Source organism: Caloenas nicobarica, chromosome 14, assembly GCF_036013445.1.
Source record: "Caloenas nicobarica isolate bCalNic1 chromosome 14, bCalNic1.hap1, whole genome shotgun sequence".
NCBI lineage: Eukaryota > Metazoa > Chordata > Aves > Columbiformes > Columbidae > Caloenas > Caloenas nicobarica.
In genome coordinates this window covers 17685848-17709477 of record NC_088258.1, presented here as the reverse complement: position 1 = coordinate 17709477, position 23630 = coordinate 17685848, and the positions used below count along the sequence as shown (strand labels likewise).

General features: G+C 37.1%; 1 protein-coding gene across 3 annotated transcripts in view; it reads left to right on the top strand.

The window, feature by feature from the left end:
* The window catches only part of SNX29 (sorting nexin 29), a 129859-nt gene that overhangs the window by 5766 nt on the left and 100463 nt on the right, over positions 1–23630 (top strand). For all 3 annotated transcript variants that reach the window (XM_065644612.1, XM_065644611.1, XM_065644613.1), the window contains exons 3-11: positions 726–778; positions 3933–4057; positions 9612–9792; positions 11585–11655; positions 12504–12752; positions 14744–15113; positions 15815–15933; positions 19231–19309; positions 19817–19899. In XM_065644612.1, the coding sequence (XP_065500684.1) occupies positions 726–778; positions 3933–4057; positions 9612–9792; positions 11585–11655; positions 12504–12752; positions 14744–15113; positions 15815–15933; positions 19231–19309; positions 19817–19899 (1330 nt within the window). The remainder of the gene's footprint in view (positions 1–725; positions 779–3932; positions 4058–9611; positions 9793–11584; positions 11656–12503; positions 12753–14743; positions 15114–15814; positions 15934–19230; positions 19310–19816; positions 19900–23630) is intronic.

The window sequence follows — 23630 nt, the reverse complement described above, 5'->3', positions numbered from 1 at the left end:
TTGTGTCTGCGAGCAATCAACTATTATGCAGTATTTGTTTAAAATTCTTGTTCTTGACAGATTATATTTGTAGTATTCATATATATTATAAATATATATTTTAAAAGTATATTCTCTAATATATAAATTTGTGATACATATATGACTGTACTAAATGTAGTGTGCTGCAAAAGCTAAATTGGTTAACATTTTACAGCAGGAGCTTTTTTTCTTTACACTAGGATTTTAGTGAATGGTTAAAATACAGGATGGGATTGATTTATTTATGTATGTATCTTGAATCAACACGAGGTTCAGCAAGTAGAATTTCATAGACTGGATTCAATTTAGGAGATCTCGGGAGGCAAAAGAATGCCTCAAAAGTAAGCCAGTGATATGTTTTGTAAAGAATGATTCTTCTGTAATTGTAGCACTGAACTCAATAGGAGTAGTGTTTGCTTTTGTGGGTGTACATTTAAAACTCAAAAGTAGTAATTTTTACTCAATTTTAAGTTTATTGAAGGACCTGCAGGTGTGTTGTTCGGGCTAGCAAGAATGTATTTGAAATGCAAGAATAGCCTGTTAGTGGAACATGATGCTGTAAAGCACTTTGGTTGCAGGCTGTATTTGCCAATGCTTTGTTTTGTACTTCTTCCTTTTTTATGGCTTTGTTTCTTATATGGAAATATTTCAGAATATTGAGTTTGTTAGTGTAACAAAAATTTCTTTAAATGTTTTTATTACAGTGTCAAATACGCTTTGGAGGAAGAAAAGAAATTGCTTCAGACTCCGATAGCAGGTAAAATAGTCTAAGAAACTTCCTGCATGCTTGGATTGTGTATTATAATGACATAAAACACGGCACAAAATACTTTACATGCTCAAAAAAACCCCAGTTCCTTTTGTTTGCACAAACACTGACATGGGTCTCCCAATCTTATTACAAATTTGACACTTAACAAAGAATATTCTTCTGTATGAAGTCACAAGTGTTTAAGTGGCTGCAGAGTTCCTGACGAAGCATTGAATTCTGAGGTCCGACCATGAGATTGGGAGAACTTGTCTTCCCTAAAACCTCTTTTCAAATGAATGCATATTTATTACTAATACACCTCCGTCAAGTGAGTTTAACACATAAAGAACATTTTTATTCTGATTTTTTCTTATTCCTGACATGTTTTAAACCTGTTTTTTTCTGTACGAGGAGTTATTCCTTTTTATTAACGTAAGTCAAAAGTATCATTTAATTCCTGTTAGTTGCATTTGTCCTTGGATATGGCATGTTGCTTTCTAAGGCTTTTAAGAAGAGGACTGGTGGACAGACATCAGTGCTTTTTGTAACCTATTGAGGCTTTCTCAGAATCTGTCCTATTTAAGAGTCTTAGATAAATAAAACACCAAGATCAAATGCAGTTGTCTGTTCTCCTGTTTCTTATGTACTTGAAGTTTGACTCTGCCTTTTGGGAAGAAGTTAATTATCTCTTGGCCATTTATGTATGAGCCAAAATTCTCTCCGGTCCCCTCCCAATTCAGTCTTTAAGAACGCGTGTGGGCGTGTGGGTTCACGATGTCTGGAAAGCCAACATAACAGTGCCCTGGTACTGAAGGGCTGGGAGGGCTCCGGTATCTCCTCAAGGTCCCTGGCTGCAGCACTACTCCCTTCCACCACCTTTTAAGCAATACCTGGTGATCATCCAGCCCTCTGAATTAATTTAATAAAAAAAGAAATAATGCAAAATGATAACTTTCTGCCATTTTAGTGAGTTAAATCAATAAAATATCTGGTGAATGCTCGAGCTGCTGCAAGACGAGGAAGATGACACGGCTAGAAGCAATGGGAGGTGCAGAAGAGGAGGAAGCAGCAACAAGGGCTGAAAGGGCAAACCCGTCTCCATTTTATCTTTAGTGCTTAGCTTATGTGAGACAACGTATTGATGATATTTGCCTTTGTAGTAGATTGTGTGAACTCGGCTAGAAGGAGGTACCTCCTATGTAGAGCAAATTCTCTGGATCTAAAATTTCTGCTTTGTTGCTCAGTTTGCTTGATCACCTGCTTTGCTGCAGTTATTTAATAATTTGAATGATGTCCTTTAATACTTGTCTTCTGATAAACAGAGTTAGGATTCCAAAGATATAATCCTGGCCAAATTTTACTTATAAATATTTTCCTTAGAATTCAGTAGACATGGTGAATAATGGATTATAGCTAGGCAGTTTCAGGATTAAAAAGGAAGTGGAAATTGCTTTAATAGCTTTTTTTTAAAAAAAAATTCCATGGTGTTTGAGGTTGTTACTATGCTAAATATTGTGAGATAATCTTGAAAAAGAGGACAGTCTGAGAATTTAGCTAAAAATCTAGTAAAATCCGTGATTCTCCAAGTTTTGTTCTTCCAGTGGGTTTTTTTGGTCTTTGAGATTTCTACTATGTCTATGTACACAAGACTTCTCCATGTTTTTCTGTATTTGTTTATTTAACACACCCTCATGATGCTATCTAATAAATACACTACATGTATTGGGCATTGTAGAACACCTGGTTGTTTTTAAATTTTGTTTTACTTACTGGCTAAATTTTCCTGTAAAACACTGCACAGTCTTCTTGCTTTGATTCTCAGTCCACGTGGATTTTTAATAACATGAGCTCTTTCGCGGTGCCTAGTTTCTGTTCTGCTTTTTCTGAATTGAAAAGGTCAAGTAGATTTTTTTTTTTTTTTTTTTTTTTTCCTGAGCGGGGTCACGTCTGCTGAAATTTCCATTTTTAACAGCAGTGGTCTGGTAAAAATTAATCACAACTGCTCCACAGTCATCTTGAGTATTGTTTGAATTATATTCTGCTTTACTTTGTTAAGAAGCCTTTACTAATAAAGTTTTCCTAACATAGATGTACTGAAAAGCATGATGTGTTAAACTATCTTCTGTCCAGGACAATTCTAGTAAATATACCTCTTTTTCTGCCGGTGCTTCTCTTGTGCTTTTTTGGGACCCTGAACAGAACTCTGTACTTCTGGAATGCCTGAGCAGAGTTCCGAGCCACTTCTTCAACTGGTTTTTTTTATTTGCTTCAGCTTAGTTAAAGTATCTGTCCTTCCTTTTAGTAATTGGCTTTGGCAGCCAGGTGACAACTTGCTCAAAGCTTAGGTATTGTTTATTTAATGCCAAAACCAGAATTTAGAGAAAATAAGATTTTGAACAACAGATGGCATTCATGTCTGTTATATCTTAAGCCTTACTATTCCCTGTAGATTACAATAATATTCCTTTGACAGACTGAATTTTAAAACTCTGCTGGTTTTACAGTGTTTCTACATGTATGAAAATCGATTTATTAACTGGGTTATGTTTAAAAAAGAAAAAAAAAAAGGAGATTTATAAATAGTGTTGTAAGGAACAACATCGAAACCTGAAGATTCAACACATCTCCTAAAAAAACCCCACATCTTTCTTATTTTCCTATGCCTAGGATTTCTGCAGGGCATTAAAATGTATGTTTAATTGTTTTCCTAGGCTTGAATTATAGTGTAGTAATGCAAATTAAGAAAATTGTCTATTAATTGTATAGGAATTTATGGCATAACTTCAGAAAATCATTCATTGCATGTGTAGTACAAAGTATGTTTAAGAAAATGTAATTACACCCATGAAAAGTAGGTAATCTGCAGCTGAGCTAACATGACTGAGAACCACGAGAGCAGGTGAGGGTGATTTCTCCAACTGACGGCCAGTTGTTCGGGATGTGACTGTGTCCCAGCTTTGGCCAGTCATGATGAGGCTGTGGGGCTGAGTGAATCAGACCGTTTGCACGTAATGAGATGAGTGCACACAAGGGTTTTTCATTACGCATCACATAAAGCTTCACCTTTACATTTCCTATTCAGAGATTTGGAATAAACCTGCTCTATGGAAACATAGTTGATTGTTCTTTTCGCACGATTTCTTTGAAAACTGTGTTGCAGAGTCACTTGTTTGTGTGCTCAGTTTGAAGCTGTGTTGCAGCACGGTCTGAGGAGGAGCCGAGGACTGGCATTAACTGCAGCAGCCATCAAACAGGCAGCAGGTTTCTCCAGTAAAACTGAAACAGGTAATTCGTTAATCATCACTACTCCCTTTTAAACAGTTGATAAGTGCAAACGTGTGATATAATTTCTAAATTCTAGAAACTGCAGGCTGTTGGTAGCATACTCAATACTTGGACTCACATTAAGCAGTGCAAATGGTTATTGCTTGCTTAATCTAATTTAACTTTCATATGAAATTTCTCTAGAAATTTTGGTGTTTGGAAATCTGCACTTCTTACAGTTCCATCATGAATAGTATCTTTGGCAAAGTTATTTTTAGTTCTGGTAGGGATAAACATTGTGTGATGGTGCTGTTAATTTTTTACTCTGACATTTTCATTCTTAACCTTATCTTTGTTCTTCAACTGCCATATTCTATAGCATCAGATATGTTTAAGTTCGAAGTATTGATGTCATTTTAAAACCAAAACTTATATTACTTATATTGGTTGGGTTGAATTTTATTACTTTCTCCACATTTAAAGAAAGGATTCATTTATTGTTGTTGCCTTCTCTTCACCTTGAAGTTTCCCTTGTTTTTTATCAAAAGTGTATGAAGGTGTTAATCTCCATCAGTTTTGTTGTGAAGTTTGACATACAGTATCTTTTTTCTTAAACATGGTACACAATATAAAGAAGTTTCTTTTTGGCATTTGAAACTGTCAAGTGTAACATGTAACACATAGTGGGGTTTTGGGCTTTTTTTTAAAAAAATATATTCAGTGGTACTAGAATTGTTAATATATTTTGATCTCCAGCCATAATTTCCATTTCCACCAGACAACCGCATATGATGGATATCACATTAACACAAAATGTGTGGTTTGGTGCCACGGTGTTTTTAAATTGCTGTAACAATGGACTTGTTTCCTGCGGATGATGGGGTGAAATGTTGCGTCTTAGTTGCCGACTTTCCTGCTAATGGCTTAGAGCCCCCAGACTTAGGTAGTCGGGCAGCTAAAATTGCCGTGGTTTGAGAGAAGCTGCCACGTGTCCCGTGTTTGCCTCTTTCACCTAATGGGCAAGACTCGACACTCTGTGGACTCCATATGAACAAGTAAAAATTCAGCCATTTACACAATCTTTACAGATTTTTCAGCTCTTCCATGTGCTTTTTTCCACCCTTGTGTGTGTGCGTAGTTGGGAGTTAGGTACTCTGTGGTCTCTTTCAGCCTCTGGGTAGTTTCCATCTCTTTAATCGGTACTGATGTGGTTATCTGCTTTTTGTCTCCCCAGCTTGCAATTGAGAGCCTTACGCTTTGGAGTAGAAATGTTCTCCCCTTTTACACTCTCTCTGGTTTATGCAAATAGCGTGTCTTTAAATTTGAAGACATTACATATAGTTCTTATGATTTCTTGCCTGGTAGTAACGTCAAGGGCGTATAAAATTTTTGTTCCTGTCTTTTGGTGGTCAGGTGTATAAAGGTGCGTCTCTGGTACTTGGGAACTTAGTAACAATTTAGCTGTATGTTTGTATGTATGTGTCTTATTTGGAGGCTTCTCAGTGAGATGACGGGGAGGAAGAGGAGAAAGTTATCTATGGCTGGGGAATGGAAGAAGGAAGAAAACATCGTTTTTACTCCTTAAGAACCTTAAGCAACGTATGGAAGTTTAAGAACAAAAATGTGGCTGCTTCACAGCAAATTTAATGCTGTACAGTGACTGAGCAGCTTTTTTTTTTAATGGAAATTACTGGGTTCCACGGCATTTATCTTTGCAAATTACAGTGTGTGTTCTTTTTTTCCTCCTTTTTTTTTTTTTTTTTTTTTTTCCTCTGAAAAGAGTTGCAAAGTACTTCTATATTTTTATTGCTTTCAGGCAAATGAATCTGGTATGATTTATTCTGTTCTGTTGAACATAACCACAGGTGTCATCTTTTTCGTTAACATAGTGGAATACTGCTGTTTAGGCTATGCATTCAGGCTTTAACAATTGAAAAAGAGAATTGTTCAGCGGTAGTTCTTATTTGAAATTTACAGATACTTCATGGCAAACTGTACTTTCAAATGGCTGTAAACAATGTAGCATCGTTTTGCATCTAAGAGCTTCAGCGTTTTACTTTGTTTTCCTGAAATGAAAATAAACGTTTTAAATAAAAACTCCAGTAGTTGTTCTGTGGAACTATGACTTAAAATCCTATTTAAAATATTTTAATTTTAAAAATACGTACTCAAGTAAACAAATTCCTAACATCAGTGTGATTAGGTATCGATTGGTGGCATGGTCACTACAGGCATACGCAGCTCCTTTAGTCTTATATTCGGCAATCTAAACAAAACCAGCAAACAATAGAGCTGTATTCTGTCTTTTAGTTTGTAACAATTTGAGAGTCTCTTAATTTAATTCCAGTTAAGGTTACGTGAGAATACTGTAGCTGATCAGTCTTCTGGATGACTCCTCGTAGGTACCGGAGCATCGCTATTAGATGTCTGCCCTCCTCTTCAGCTTTCTCTTCTGCAGGCTGAAGCAAAATTTTGTCGTCTTTGCTTAATTTTTTTAAAATTTTTCGGTACTTCTGGTGCTGCGTATTGCTTTAGATTAATGTATATGCTTTGATACTGTAACTGTAGGATAGCATTATCCATTTACAGATTGGTAAACCATGCCAGAATTATGAGTTGGGCTTGTTCACAGCCTCATGGCACGACTATACCAAAAATGGGAATGGATTTTGAAATTGTCGCTAAGTCACAATATGTTTATAGTTCTACTTTGTGTATCATAGCTTGCTCATGAGTAGTAGGACACTGTAGAGTGATGCTGAGGGCTAATATGGTAAAATTATTAGTTGCTATGGTTAGACATGAAAGTGATAGACTGAGGCTTATGGAATATAAACTTCCTTTAATGATACTCTCACTTAAAGGTGAAAGAACTAATATTTCCAACTATAGTAAAGAATGTCCTACTATGAGACACTTGTGACAAATAGGAAACTGTTCTTTAATTACTTGACAGAACAGGCACTGAAATGCACAGTGGTTGTACAGAGTAAGTGGTTTATATTTTTTTTTTGCATAAGAGGGCACTGAACCTGGCTTCAGACTGATCTCTGTGCTCTCAGCTTGAGACATGACCACTGGTTGGTGCTGATTAATGATTGGTGGGATTGCAGTTATCGGAACTGTGATATTACTAGAATGAAACTGTTTTTACAAAGCGATTTAATACTTGGAATTGCATAACGTCAGTGTCTGCCTGCAGCACAATTGTACAAATTGGACTGAAATTAAAATGATCTTACTTCTGAATAACAAGTATTGGATTATTTGCCATGAAAAATAATATCAGTAGTTAGGACTTGGATTTTCATATAATGTTACTCTCAAAGAAGAGAACTTAGTGATTTGAAAATGCCATTTACTTTACTGGTTTTATAAAGTATGTCATGGAGGGACTTGGAGTATGGAATGCTCATACTTTATATCCATTGGATAGATTTTGATTAAAACTGATGATAATCCACATTTTGAAGCTTTTCAAAATGCCTCATATTTGTAAATAATCAGAATGCCAAGAAGCACTGAGTTCCACTCTCAGCACAAGTGGAAATCTGCTGCTCTGTTCCTGTAATATTTTCACTTCCTACTTTAGTATTGTTTTGAGCGTTAGCATGATGGAAAAATGAATTTTGTTGGTCACAAGAAGTAACGAAATAATTCAATCACTCTCATATTGATACAAGTCTGGCATTTTAAGGAACACTTTTTTTTTTTTTTCCACATACATGTGTTTTATTTTTAACATGGAGATCAAAGAAGTAGAAGCCAAAGCAGTAAGACATACAGTGTTGGAATAGTTTTAAATGTTCAGTGGACCTCTTTATTTTTTACATGTTACTGTGCCTATGAGGTTGCAGATCAGAAAAGTAAACCTTGAGCTTTGCGTCCTGCAGTGTCAATTCAATGGTTCCTGTGTCTTGCATATTTGCCTAATGTAGAGGAGCTCTGGGTTATTTGTGCGCAGCTGTCAGACCTATTTAGCAAAACTTTTAGTTAGTGATTTGTTTAGGTTTTGAAAAGGATATTATAAACTTTGCTAATCTAATGCTGTATTTGGCTTTCAGCAGAGATTGATAAAAAACCCCATACCCTCAAATGAGAATATTTTGCCCAAATAAGTCATAAGCTGTAGCGAAAACCTATTAAAAAATCTTAACTGTGCGCTCTTTACTAAAGAGAAAGAAGTATCATGGATGGCCTTTTCTTAAAATTCTAACTACATTAAAAAAGATTGAGCAAAGGGATAAGCAAGGAGTGGCAGAATCAATTTGTTTTCTCTCTTGTCTGATTTTTTTTTTTCCTGTGTCTTTAAACATTTTACCTGCCTTTAAACATCTGCTTTTTGCTGCCTACATTGAGATTATGATCAAAAGCCGGTGTAATATTTGAGGTGATAGTGCACCATTCACTTGTACAATAGAATTATTTCCCCTTTTTTGTTAACTTAAAAAAAATATTGAGCAAAGACATTAATTAAACTGTCAAAGGGAGTACCTACATGGCTTCCTGAGAGATTGATGTGTTTAACGTTTTTTTGTAATGCTTGGGTTTCTCAGGTTTTTTTGCTCTTAAAAATATCCTATTTGCCTTAAATTCAGTCTCTTAATATATTTCTAATTGTATAGATTAACAGCTTTCAAACCGTTCTAATTATTCAAGCAATTCTATTTATAATAAATCAAAACCACATGGATGTTATTGTTAATGGCATATTTTAAGATACTTCCAAGCAGTATGTATTTGATGCAACATGAATGATGGCCAAACTATACCAAATAGTAATGATTCGGGTCTTACCGAAGAATTATCTGATGTTTGATTGTTCTTTTCACCCTGAGAAAATGGTAAGAGGTGAATTTTACAATATTTACAAATATATCCTTCTTATTAATATATTGAGAAACAGGAATATGTCCTATACAAGGTGCTTTTTTGTATACTTACAATTACTGATGTAGATTTTTCTTAGCTCCAATTGAGAAATTTGAGGCAACTGCAAGAAAACCTTTTTATCCATGTTTGGGGACAGAGCAAGGAAAGCATTTTAGTGGAAAGAGGTATTGTTGCCCTCTGAATGTAACACTTTCTATTTTTTAAAGTAACATGAATTTGGCATTTGCATGTCTGCAAGTTGTGGAGCTGCCTGTTCCTTTGGACCAAGCTGCTAACATTTCACAGTCACCAGTAAGATAGAGTTCTAAAGAACCTTTTTCCTTTATGTAATATATTCCCAGCTGAACGTGTGAACCTGTTCTATGGATGAAAGATTTACTTAAGTGTTCTTTTAAATGTGAATTCTATTAAAAAATGTAAGACAGAATCCTTTGGTGTGTGTTTAGCTTTTCCAATGAGGTGAAAATTCTAAGTGCTTAAACAGCCCAAGTTCTGTAGAAATAAATAACCTATTTAACTGGAGAATTATAAGAAGACGGTAAATGATTTACCTTTGTTCAAAGTTATATAACTATGCTTGTTTTATAAAATTACAAGTAAATGCATTCTGATATGAGCTTAGCATTTTTTGGTGGTTTTAATTTTTTGTTTTTAATTATTCTTATTTTTTTTAAAATTCCAGAGCCAGTGTTTTGGTACTATGTGAAAGAAGTTCTGAATAAACATGAACTGCAGCGCTTTTACTCTCTGAAGACAATTACTACAGATATTGGTAGAGGCCGAGCTTGGTTGCGCTGTGCGTTAAATGAGCATTCCCTGGAGAGATACGTTCATATGCTGCTTGCAGATAAGAATCGACTCAGGTGCTGTATTCAATATCTTGGTGATGCAGGAAATGTATTGACAAATGAAATACTGAGAGTAAAAAAACCCAAACAACCAAAACCCACGGCTTTAATAATACACCTTCTTAATTGCTGTGCTAGTGAAGCCACTTAACCTCATACTTCCTCATACTACCATACTTACTTTGTTTGCTTTTGAAATTTTGGCAGCCAAAGGTAGTGGCTCGTGCCTATATCAACCTGTGACCTGACACTGGCGTCACTCTAGCACGTGAGAATATGTGCTTCTATCCTCAGCTTCATTTCCATCTTCTTTCCGAACTCCCTTCCCTGTTCTTTCACTCGTTTTCCTCCCCGTGACCTGGACACCGTGCTTTGGGGTGCCCCTCTCGTTCCATTCAGCAGTGCACAACTGCAGCCTTGATCGCACCTATTGATCAGTGCGAATTGTCTTGTGGAGATGCCCATCCTGTGAGGAGAAGCTCCAGCAGCCAAGCAATAGGCAGCTGCTGCTGCAGGTCCCTTGGAAGTGGTTTTGTTCCAGTTTGTGAACTTTCTTGTTACAGAGTTAGTGACAATAACTTACTGTACATGCTGAAATCCTAAGGTGCTTTGGATGTGCAAAATGCACTTAAGTTTATACTTGAGTCCTATCTTTTTGTTCATACATCTTCAGCTCCTTTTCTGTTTGAAAATTCAGAATGTTTTCCTTTTCTATCAATAACAGTTGAGCTTGATCAAGTCCAGTGGATCCAGCAAAAAGGCATTCTTTCCATTTACATCAATTAATGGATGTACTGGATAAGATTGTTGCCAGAACTGAGCTCGTTACTACCTCCTTTTCATATTTAATCTGTTCCAGTCCTCTGTAGCTTTCTTGCAAGAAAGCTTGAAATCAAATAAAGACATATGAAACAACAAAGTAAAAAAAACCCTGAAAACCATTGTGAGGAAATTAGTGACTTGGACTTCTGTGTCACTAATTACTCTCGTGCTTGTAGCAATACTTACACAGTGTGAGGATTGTCAGCACTCTCTGTGTTGGACATGAAATATTATTTCTAAAAAGGCTTATTCCAGAATATTTAAGATTTAAGTGTTATCCCAATTCAAATGAGGTTTACAGACTCAGTTTACGTCCCCAATTCTTGTCTGTTTTGGAAGCTTTTGAATGAATGTATCAAACTTGTTAAATACAGGTTGAGGGTTTTCTTGCTATCTGTTTCAGTGTTTAGTTAACTGCATTTTCTTACATCCAAATTCCTAGTTGACTCTAGGGTAGTTGATGTGATTTGAGATAGTTGAACTGGTCCCTGATTCATAGAATAATAGAATGGTTGGAATCAGAAGGGACCTTTAAAGCTTGTCCAGTCCCCCCCTGCTGTGGGCAGGGCCATCCTGCACTACAGCAGGTTGCTCAAGGTGAATTGGATCGTTTTGGTTGTGTTCGTGCATTCTAATAATTTATAAAACGGCTTGGTAATTACAGTCAACTATAGCTATTTAAAAACATCTGTGCGGTATGGCAATAAGTGTAGCAAAATATTGTGACTGCTAATGTAGTGTGAACCTCCTTGCCCTTAGTGGCTTTTTTCCCATTAAAAAACCGCAGAGCTAAGACTGAAAATAAAGTACTATTTAGGATGTATTTGATAACTGTTCAGGCAGTTCTAGATATTTCAGGGCTTATTTGATCCGTTGGCATACTCATACTTATTTTTCAGAGTTTTAATGTCTTTAAGAAGTGGAATATATGTTAATATAGGACTGCATATTCTTTTTTTTTTTTTTTCCCCTTTCAAAATTATAGTGTCTTCTATGAAGACTGGTCTTTCATGATGGATGAAGAGCGTTCTAGTATGATCCCTACGATGGCTGCTGGTAAGACTTTCTCTTAAATGCTGCTGTTCTTGGAAAACTAGTTCATTTTGAGATGTTTCTGGTTGTGAGGAGCTTCTCTAACACACTCTTTGCTAATGTGGAGAACGTGTGGCAGATGCACGTCCAGGGTGAATAGTCAAGGTGTTGTGCCAGTTTATGCTATGAATTGGTGAACTGTTAAAACACTGGATCTGGCCTTCCTACAGTTCAAAAATCTTTCACATAAATTTTCTAACTCTTCATCAGTCAAGGCTAGCTTTTTAAAAAGTCTAGCCAATTTAGAGAAAACAAAGTTGTTTATTCCCGAGTAGAAGAGAGCAATGATGGACTTTTATAGTAAGACCCAAATTACAGGTAAATACATGGAAGGAGAGTAAGAGTAAGGAATGATAGCAGAGAATTTACTTTTTTAGAGTTCGACTGCAGAAGTGATGTATTGTCACCTTTTACACTCATTTTTCCCAGGTAAATGGTCGTTCTACAAGATAGAGTTCACAAGAGTTTCTCTTAATAGAATACAGGAACCAACAAGTATTAAAGTTGCACTGAAATGGGTTTAAATAAAAGGTTAGAAATAAACGAGCTCACGGTGCTTACTGCTTATTTAATGTGCAGCTGAGCAGCCTTCAAGGTGAGTTCAGAACTGATTGCATCAGCTTGAATATCATTTAAAAAGAATGAATAGTACATGAAAGAATAAGAATTCGTGCATGGAGAATTGTGGGAAATTTGGGGGGAAAAATGTTTTATGTGTCACAGCTTTGTTAATTTTTAGGTTCTATGTTTGTAACTTGTATGAAGTATATAGTGGCTTTTTGTTCTTTTTTTCCCCTTTCTTTTATCTGAAGGTCTGAACTCCATTCTTTTTGCAATCAACATTGATAATAAAGATTTAAATGGGCAGAGCAAATGCACACCCACCGTGTCTGATTTGTTAAAGGAATCTACACAAAACGTCACCTCATTATTGAAAGAATCCACTCAGGGTGTTAGCAGCCTTCTTCGAGAGATAACCGCATCGTCTGCTGTCTCAATTCTGATCAAAGCCGATCCGGACACTGACCCGCTTCCTGTTCTCTCAAAGAATGTCAATGCTGGTAAGCATTTTTGCGATGGTAGTGTCATTCAGAAAGATTGAAAATATTCAAGTGTGTTTAAATAACTTTTTCAATTAAATTTAATGCACTATTATGGAACAAAAACCTTAAAGATAAGTGCACTACACATACAAACTAGTTGAGTGTGAAGTAGAATTATGAGATTTTAGAAATACACGTTTATCATCCAGTATTCGCACTAGTATTTTAGCTTTCTTGTTTCACTGTGAGAGGGAAGCTAAACTGTCTTATTGGTAAAGTGCTTTGCTTGTGACCTAAATTTCAATGTCTTATGAATAAGATTATGCCTTGCAGTTTCTGATGGAATGATTTTTCATTTTTGGTATGTTTTCTTTTGGCACTTTATCAGTCAGTACACTGCCATGTATCTGTTGTTATACATCAGATAAAAATCTTAGCTTGTAATCTTCTTCAAGCAGTGCCCATGTTTACAGTCTGATTTCCTAATGAAGTAGGTTATTACCGCAAAGGAAAATTGACTCATACATTCTTTTTGGCTTTAAATGTATTAGTGGTGCAACTAGTTTGTAGGATGTTAGTTACTAATAAAGACCTGAAGTCTTAATCTCTTGCGATTTGAAATTGATCAAGCAAAATGGGATATTCATGATACATTTTCAGTTCTCAAAATGGCAAGGGAATATTTTATCTTTATTTCTAGAAGTTGAGCTAAAAGAATGTTTTGCTTTGTAAAGGTGCAAAATTGCAGGAAGATTCTGGGACTTATGTGTTTTTCAATTAAGAAACAAGGTTTGAGTTTAGACTTTAACGTGTGAATGCTGTCTGGTGGGAATAGAAGTTGAGACGAAATCAATTTTTTATTGGCATTTAAAATAGACTTTGTCTCAAAACACAGTTTTCAAAACAAACTTGTGGTAGAGCTTTTGTTGTTTAGCATTTTAAATGAGATTAATATAGGAGGTGATACTTGACTTGAGATAACTTTGTTAGTATAGAATAGGCTTGCAAGATGAAAGAACAGAATAATTGAGCATATGCTGCACATGACTCGACAGCATAATGTATGTGTCCGGTACATGTGTATACAGGATGTGTAATGTACAACTTAAAGAAAGTGTCACTTAAAAAAAATGGCGTTTGTTCGAATGCCATTGTATGTTGAGTGTTAGAGCAAGTCAGGAGTTTTCATTAAAGTCTATGTTCTTGGGTGGAATTCTGTTTGCATCCAGAATGAGTTTTACTGTCCTTTTGCTCTTAGAAGTATGTTAATGTGTTTTGTGGGTATATAACAGCTGGACTTGAATTAAACAAAACAGTTTAGGCCCGGTGTGAGTTGTCGTGGTGGGTAAATTTCTGATCTTTCTTAGAGTGCTTCAACTTTATGAGGTCATTTAGCCTCGTGCACAATGGAATCAGTGGGAAATAAGTGCTGTTACAGCATAGATGTGAAGTAATCAGAGAGGGTTTATTTCTAGACCAAGAGCTAATTAGCTGAGGGAGTGAGCAAGCTAAATTTCTTCTTCTGAGAACTGGCTACTCAAGTTCCAGAATACAGACAAAATTAACTTTATTTGATTGCAAATTGTGAATTTAGTTTGTGTTGTGAGTTCGTTATTTTTAATTTTTTCTCCCCAGAAGCGTTTCATGTTTTCTCAGTTGTGTAGACGTACTCTGCAATATACATTACCTACATTCTGTGGGAGAAAGTGACGGGAAGGCTAACTTTTTATTTTAAAAGTTTGAATTTTTTTTCCATTTCCGATTGAATACTGGCATGAATGCACCTCAAAAATATGTTCTAAAATCTGAATTATGTAAGGAATAGAAAATAAAGATGGTAATTGAAGATTTATAAGCTCATGTGTATGGAAAGATAATGAAATACCTTGTAGATCTAAGTGGTTTTTTTTTTCTTTACTAAACTCATTTAGTATATGAGTTCTAAGAAAAAAAAGTGTATTACACTGTTTCTCTTTTCTAAACTATGTGAACCTTTATGTTGCTACTAGATTTGAAATATAAAAAAGATCGAAAAAAGAAGAAGAGAGTGACAAACATTATCTCATTTGATGAAGAGGAAGATGAGCAAAATTTGGGGGATGCCACAAAGACGCTGACTACAGGAGGAAGTTCAGAAGAGAGTGTAGACAGAGCTTCGGGTTTTGTGTTGCCCTCGTCTGAAAGCACTGCTGGAAAAAATTGGAACGGGAATGAAAGTGACCATTCATGGAGGAGCAATTCAGTGTTCATGAACGGAGAGTGCGAATACCAGAAACTAGATGTGAAGAGCATTGATGATGAAGACGCAGATGAGGATGACCTGTATGGAAAAGTGTTAGGAAATAAAGGCACAGAAGGTGAAACTGAATCTTCCGAAAAGTAAGTAGTGTTGCAGGAGCCAGTGGTAAATATTCTGTGCTTCCTCCTGTCCCACCCCCTTCTTCCTTCAGGGGTACTGGCAAATTTATGGAACTAAATGAACTATACATTTTATAATTTTTTTTCCCCTCTCCTTTTTTTTTTTTTTTTTCCCTTTTCCATTGTTTAAACCACTTGGGCCACTGTGGTGATAGGATTTTGCTCCTAAGTTCCACTGAAACCCCAAATTTTGAGATTTCAGACTTGTTCTCCTTTAAGTTCTCAGTTGTTGAAATTGTTGCATGATATAGCCAGGCTGTAACACTTGCTCGTTTGAAGTTCCCTTCTTCTTAGTATGATATTAACTCTATTTTGGCTTCACAGTAAAAGCCCATATTTTAAGCAGAGTAAGCCTGTTATCATCAGAGTAGATAGTTAAACAAGACAAGACAACTGAGAGAAAAATAATAATTTTAGATACCAATATGTCCTCTTTGTTTTTGACACAGAAATCCCTTTGGAAAAAAAAGAGACAAGCAGCGTTTGCCTTGTCTGCTTTGGCATGGTCTGATCTTTAATGAATTTATGTATGTCTGAACCAAGAAATGGGCAGGCAGATTGAAATAAAGACTTGTGATACCTCTGGAAGAAAGATAAGCATTGTGAACATGAATATTGACTGTATAAATAGGTTGTTTTCTTTGTATTTTTTTTAAATCTAGGCCTCATGAAATAGGCTCATGCGATTCTCAGATATGCAGTTGGGCTCCACTGCAGGTCCTGAATGATGACTCAGATGTTCTATTTCCCGTCAGTGCTGTTGGCTCTTACTCCCAAACAGGTAGGGATTTTAATGTAACAAATTCCAGCAAACTTCATGACAGAATTTCTAACATGGGACAATTGTGAGAAATAATGGGATTGTAAGGACATAGGAGATATTGCACAACTGCGGTGGGAGGTTCAATTAAAGTTTATTCTGGATCTGAATCAGAGTTCTTGATTTGAGTAGATATTTAGTTGAGGAGGATTTATTGATGTCAAAATAAGCCAGAGTTTTTGTTGGGATTAAGCTGTGATCTTGTATGGTATTTTATTAATGTTTAGGATGGTTGAATAGAAAGTATCCTTATTTGTTTTCTAGATATCACTAAGCTGGAGGGAGCTGCAAGTGTGTTTGAGAGTTTGAATTCAAAGTAATCTTCACAGATTGGAGAAAGTATCAAATACTGGATGCAGTTCAATAGAAGCTGTTATCTGTTTATATACAGGATGAGGAATGATTGGCTAAGGAATACTTCTGCAGAAAAGGATACGGGAATCATAGAATGGTTTGGGTTTGAAGGGATCTTCAAAGGTCACCTAGTCTAAACTCCCTGTCATGGGCAGGGATGGATTTCAATAGCTCAGGTTGCTCAGAGCCCCATCCAGCCTGGCCTGGGATGTCTCCAGGGATGGTTCATCCAATACCTCTCTGGGCAACCTGGGCCAGGCTCTCACCACCCTTATCACAAAAAATTTTCTTCCTTATATCCAACCGAAATCTCCCCTCTTTCAGTTTAAAACCGTTGCCCCTTGTCTCATCACTGCAGGCCACGGTCAAAAGTCTCTCCATCTTTCGTATAAGCCACAATGAGGTCCTGGAGCCTTCTCCAGGCTGAACACCCCAACTCTCTCAGCCTTTCTTCGTAGCAGAGCTGTTCCATTCTTGGATCATTTCTGTGGCTCTCTGGACCCGATCTAACAGGTCTATGTCTTTCTTGTACTGTGGATCCCAGAGCTGGATGCAGTCTTCAAGGTGGGGTCTCATGAAAGCAAAATAGAGGGGAGAATCACCTCCCTCAGCCTACTTGCCATGCTTTGTTTTATGCAGCCCAGGGTAAGATTTGCCTTCTGGCCTGCAAGCACCAGTTGCCGGCTCATATCTTATTTTTAATCCGCCCATATCCTCAAATTGTTTTCTGAAGGAGTCTCGCTGTAGTGGGTCACCAGCTGATAATGAATTAGCAGGGCCATGCTTCAGCAGTAAGAGCACAGTTTGCATGGACACGCGTAAAGTGTCATCTGTAAATATTTGCTCGGTTGGCTCCGGGCTGGCTCAGCTGCAGTGCTGTATGTATTTTGGGGTACTGCACCTCAAGAATGATGTGGACCGTTTGGAGAAGATCTTGAAGCAAGCAATGAAAATGGTTAAAGGTATGGAAAAGAAGACCTGGTGCTTTCCTAGTATCTATATTGGTACTGAAAACAAACAAAAAACTTCCACCTGCCACCCCCACACCACCCCTCCAAGTTAATATTTTGCCAGCGGTTCGTAAAACATTGCTTTTATAAAACTTTGGGTCTGTATTCTCATTTCAGTGACCACTTGAAAACTTCTCAGTGGCATTCAAATAATGATTTTGTTGTAAAATATTTCGTATTTTTTGCATATATGTGCCAAGAGTATAAATGGATCGTTAATTGAAGGCCTGTGAAAAGTGTAATAAAACTGTGAATTGCAAAAATAATGCTGTACTGCCCTCTGCTGTATTTTAATATGTGTACCTCTTAAGAAATGCCAGTGGTTTAAAAAAAAAAAGGTTGTTTTTCTTGTACTCCTACATTTTTCAGTTTATGAAGAAATGGATTTAGAAGACAGTATGTAGTTTGTGGCGTAGCGTTCTCTTAAATTTTATACAAAAGTTGTTAGAGAAGGTCCCTAGAACTATCAATGTTTGTGGACTGCAGCAGACTGAAATCTGTAACACAAGCAACCGTTGCTGTTTGGGCGGGCGGAGGTGGAACGGGAGCTTCGGGGGTTTGCAGCGTGCTGGTTTGCAGCGTGCCGGTTTGCTGAGGTTGAGCGCTTCCTTAGGCAGCTGCTGGCTCGGCTTCGGTTCCGCTCTTCTGGATGAGCCGGGGCAGCTTCTGCTGAGGGCAGGTCAGCCCGCTAACTGGCAATCTCATTATTATGATGCCAACATTTTTGTTAGAACATGCTTAATGAGCTCTTGTAAAATATATAGTTTAACCCAATATTTCGATTATGTCTTAATAGAGATGAAGAACAATGCGTCTGCTTGAAATAGGTTACAGTGTATAGCGGTGTATGTTAATATCAGCGTTTTCAGTTTTAGCCTGTTGCAGTGCTTCAGGGATGCGTCAGGGCGTTCATCTCCATGTTCCTAGCGATAAGAAAGCCTGAGTCAAAATTCAGTTGCTTGCAACAAGAATGGAGTATGCATTTTAGGAACTGAGCTTCAGTAAACTCTACAGCTTAAAAAAATGAGCTTTCTCCTCCATAGACATTCTGAAATAGCTGTAATTCCCATTAACATTTTTCCTAGAACTCCTGCTTTTTAAATTCTGTGCTATTTTAGGATTGTTTTATGGTAACTTTGTAACCCTTGCATAATGAGATGCAGAAAACATCAATAAAATGTGATTTTTGTTTCTTTCCACCTGAACTACCTTAATGACAGACCCAGTGATGGGTATATTTTGATCCTGACAGTTATGGATCTGTGGACAGATGCACGTTATCTATGCTTAAAAAATATATATGTGTGTGTGTATATATAGATGTATGTATATACATACATATATACATGTATATATATATCTGCCTGATTCCTGATGCTCGGTACGAAGGCAGGAGGAGCCAGAGAAAAGCCCTGGGGCTCTGTTGGGAGTGCGCGAAGGGCCAGGGTCTTTGCAAGGGTTCGTGTACTGGGAACTAACCACAAATTCTTTGCCTGCAAGTCATAAACAGATTTGTAATGACTATGAGATGCCATGTGGTGGTTAAAATCCTGGGGCTGGCAAAAATTGCTACAGTAAGAAGCCTCTTCATAGCTTCGCAACATTGTTCTCAATGTAAAATGTACATCCAAAGTCTAATGTAGAAATGGTGGTGCGACGGTATTTTTTTTTCTAAACTGATGGCTGTGTTCCTAAGTGACTTTACAATCCTGCTGCCATTCAGGGTGAATGTGCAGAAGCCAACCTTGGTGAAAGAACTTGAAGTGTTTAAATGCTTTAGTAAAGATGAGTATTTCTACTTTAAAATGTAATTATCTTCCTTCTGGATTTGTTTTTATTTTATTTTTAAGTGCTGTTAACTGAAGAAAGCTAATGCTTGTGTGTTTTAATTTAGATAACTTGGAGAATGGAGAGGGACATGAAAATGTTCGCGCGGAAGAACTGGTTCCAAGAAGATCTGACCTTCCTTACAGGTACATGTTTAATACGTTTTCTTAGGAGAAAAAAAATCTTCACCCTACAGCTGCCAACTTATTGTTGTTACATAATGCATCACTGCTCAGTACTGGAAAACAAACTATTCATCGCGGTACTTTTGCAAATGTTTGGAAAGAAGTGCAAAAGTCTACGCTTCCCTTTTTACATAGTTTTCATATATTGAACTTTTTCCTAATTTTCTTGAAGAAGTCATGTAGTCATGTCGAATGACAGGCAGACTTAGCCTCCTGGTTTTGAAAATAGGCTTTATGTGGGTTTTTATGTTCATGTTTACAGCATTCTTCATGGCCTGTTGATATGGATCTTTTTGTGTGTATTTTCAAATCAGACTCACAACAGATACATTAAAGGACAATTAAACATAAGTTGATTGAATATGGTTGAGTATGGTGACAATTTTAGTTTCTAGCATGCTTTTTTCTTAAGTTTTGAATTCAGGATTTTGTTTGCGTTTATTGATGGTATTGTACTTTGATGACTAGGGTGGAAGTCAGCCCTCCAGCTCCAGTGAATACTTTAAGCAACGTGTTGCCTTCAGCTACTGTGCCAGAATCCATGACAATTAGTAAGTACTTCCTTGATGTATCTAGATTGATGGCATTAACTTTGAAAGTTCTGTAACTCGTCATTTCGGTTTTTATTTCAGTAAGATCTGTTTAGAGGGGCACACAGCACTTCATTTCTGACATGCTGGCCACATTAAAAGTGGCTGCTCTAAAATGATTTTTGAATTGGCAGATCCCAGGTTATGGTTCGTTGCAGCTGGAATGGTATCAGCTTCTCTTTGCCGTCCTTGTACTAGATGTGGCTTGAGTAGTTAAATGAACAATAATGATTTAATTTGATTAACATCTTTAAATCTCTGCAAGCTCAGAAAACACTGGAAATGATTGGTTCTGATGCAGTTTTACTTATTTTGCCTTTTTTCATTAACGCCTAGTTGGAAAACAGAAACAAAACACCAAAACCCAACCAAACCTGGAATTCTTTCTACGTACACTCAGTCTGTGTTTTGGTATGGAAATCTGCTCCAAACATAAATATTGACTTTCATAAACAAAAACTTTGTTAAGATTAAGGTGGAGGATAGTTGTATTTTCAGTGGTGTTGAGAGTTGAGCTGGACAGAATAAAATAGCCTTTGCTATACAAGGAGATTAGGAGAAGTACGGGCAGTTTGTTTACCCCGTCTTTAATCTTTTTTCTTCACATAAACTTGTAGAATAGAGACTTAGTTGTTAAGGTGGCTAGCTGTCTAAACATGTATGTAAACAGTATGGTTTTCTTTTCCTCACTATACAGACAATTTTGCAACTGATCTGGTGGATATAGATTGTTCCTAAAGCTCTGGAGTGTGTGTTTGTTTCTTTTTATAAATTCAAATATGCCACAAACTGTAAATCATGACATTTGGAAAGTTAGAAGCAAAGCAGCCAAGATTATTTTCTGAAACTGATTTATGAAATCATCAGAATGAACGAACCCTTAAGATATTGTAATCTCATGTTCTAATGTCATGTGCAAACGATATCTGTGTCACTGTATGCTAAAGGAGGTAGACCACACACTTTTACTGGGTGCTGTTTCAGGCTCTGGCATGGGTCTGCTGAAAAATCCTTTCTTAGAATCATAAAATCATAGAATCTTTTTGGTTGGAAGAGATCCTCAGGATCACCGAGTCCAACCATAACCCGACTCTGGCACTAACCCGTGTCCCTAAGAACCTCCTCTGAACGCCTTTTAAACCCCTCCAGGGATGGTGACTCCACCACTGCCCTGGGCAGCCTGTTCCAATGCCCAAAAACCCTTTCTGTGAAGAATTTTTTCCTAACATCCAATCTGAACCTCCCCTGGCACAACTTGAGGCCATTTCCTCTTGTCCTATCACTTGTTCCTTGGGAGAAGAGACCAACCCCTCCATGCACCAAGCTCCTTTCAGGCAGTTCAGAGATCAGAAGGTCTCCCCTCAGCTCCTGTTCTCCAGCTGAACCCCCAGCTCCCTCAGCTGCTCCTTTATTGTAGTGGGAAACTAGTTTGAGACTTTTGAGTGACATAATTGAAGGTGTAGGTGGAGTTACTGTTGATAGTTACTGTGATACTTTGGTCACTGGATATTCTCCACTCGTGTTGTTACTACAATATCCTTTCATTCTTACATTTTTATTTAATTTTTCAGTAATAGGATTTTAATGGGAAACTGTGATTTTTACCGCACCCTATTGATTTTATTGTTTTGTAGGTGTATTAGGTACCAGCAGGGGCCGCAATTGGTCTCCATCAGTTGCTCTGTCAGTTCCTCTGTGTAGCTAAGACAGCTATAAAATAGAAAGGAAATCTCGAGATTTTTCAATTCTTGGTGCTTGATTTGTAAATGAAATGAACCATAGGATCAAGAGAAGCATATACGCTGTCATTAGTTTCCCCTTTCAGAGAAGGTTTTGGTTGAAGGGGGGAACTATGCCAAAACATCTCTAAAGCCAGTAGAACACTTAGTAAATAATCTAATTATCATTGTAATCAAAATTCAGCTGACTATACATATACGTTAATACTTTTGTAAGAGCTGATCCCAGATACATTCAACAAAAATCCTTTTTTTCAAGTTAATTGTTATTGGTCATAGATTCTCTGTACAGGAAGAATTCAGGGCTATGACAAAGGCAGAAACCGAACCTCTTTTTCTGTATTGCAATTAGAAGGATTATTAAATGGTGAGGCTTACAGTTTGGTTGCATAGCAACTAATTCTAACACATCAGGCAAGAAAAATGGAATGCAATAGTGCAGTGAGAAAAGCTGCAAGGTCTCCAGTGACTGGGGTTTTGTGCTTCTTACTTCCAAACATAAAGCCTGAAATAATTTTATTGGTTTTTTTTTTTTTAAATCTATTCTCTTCCTGCTTTCTTTCAAATTTACTAGTATAATACTAACCTTTTCTCAGTTCTCTTGATAGGCAGGCTGGAAAATTATGTTATAAGAAGCTGTGATTTAAAATTTCTGCCATTTTGAATAATTTTCCTGAATTCATCTCCCATGCTTTGGTAAGGTTTCGGTTAACTTAGCAGATACATCTCCAAAAAATACTAATGCCACTCAAGAGAAATCCTAGTCCATGGAGTTAGAGTTTCACTGTGTATATTAGACATAATTTGAAATTTTGCACTATTTTACAGATCGTTATGTCTTATAACCAACTTTATAAAACATGAAGTTTGTCAGGAGTTTTATATTTATGCGCCTATTCTGACATTTCCATTAAAAAAAAAAAAAGGTATTTGTTTTGTCATATTTGAATCACAGACAACTTTATGCCCGCTCCAGTTATTGCCGTTGGGAGATAATATTTTCAGCCTTGTTTTACACCAGGAAACCTGTCCTGCCAGCACAGGTCTCCTCATTTTGGTTTTGCAGTGGAAAAAAAGGAAGTTCCAAAACTTTCAGTTTAGAAGGATGCTACTTACGTCCTTCTTACAAGGTACCTTTTAGTAAGGTACTTTTTTAGTAAATACTTGGGAACTTAGTTTTTCCACTATCATTTTCCTCAGTTTTTAACGTTGGCTTAACCACAGAGGTAAGCGAAGGTTAGAGCGCTGTACATTACTCCATATTTTTTCATATACTCTTGAGAAAGCCCTCAGTTTTCATGAGCACTGAAGAACTTGACTGAATAATCAAACCTACATATTATATGTGTATCCTGTCTGTGTGAATAAATAAGGTGTATATTTTCGTACTTTTTCCTCTAAATGCTTCTGATACTGGGTTCTGTGGCTTCCCTGGCAGCACAGCTGTGGAAAGAGGCCACATACGTTTCATCACTGAGAAAAAAAAGTTTGCAGTGCATCTTCCAGACGTCTTTTTTGGCCAGGACCCTTCTGTACACCAGAAGGCCGACACTGTATTGCTTAATTTCTTTCCTGCTAAAAATTGCCCTATTAATAGTGATATGACAGGATCATATTTACAAGATTTTTAGAGCACTGAATAAGGCCTTGGTAGGCAGCGTGTGTGCGGGCAGCTTAGGGAGCGTGTCTGGAAAGGTCAGGCTTGAAGATGCCACTGGTCTGCTGGACGTTTTCTTCGCCTCCACAATTACCTGTGGAAATCTGCACTCAGGAAAATAACAAATCCTCCTGTAGGCTGCTGCCAGCCTGGTGTTCTCTCTGCGATTGCAGACGAGTGCGACGGGACTTCGTGCACACCCAGAGATGATTTTGCAGCTCCGACTTAGAACCGGTGCTTAAAAATGGTACTTGGCCCATCCTTGGTGAAACAGCGCAAGAGTTGTGAAACTTCAC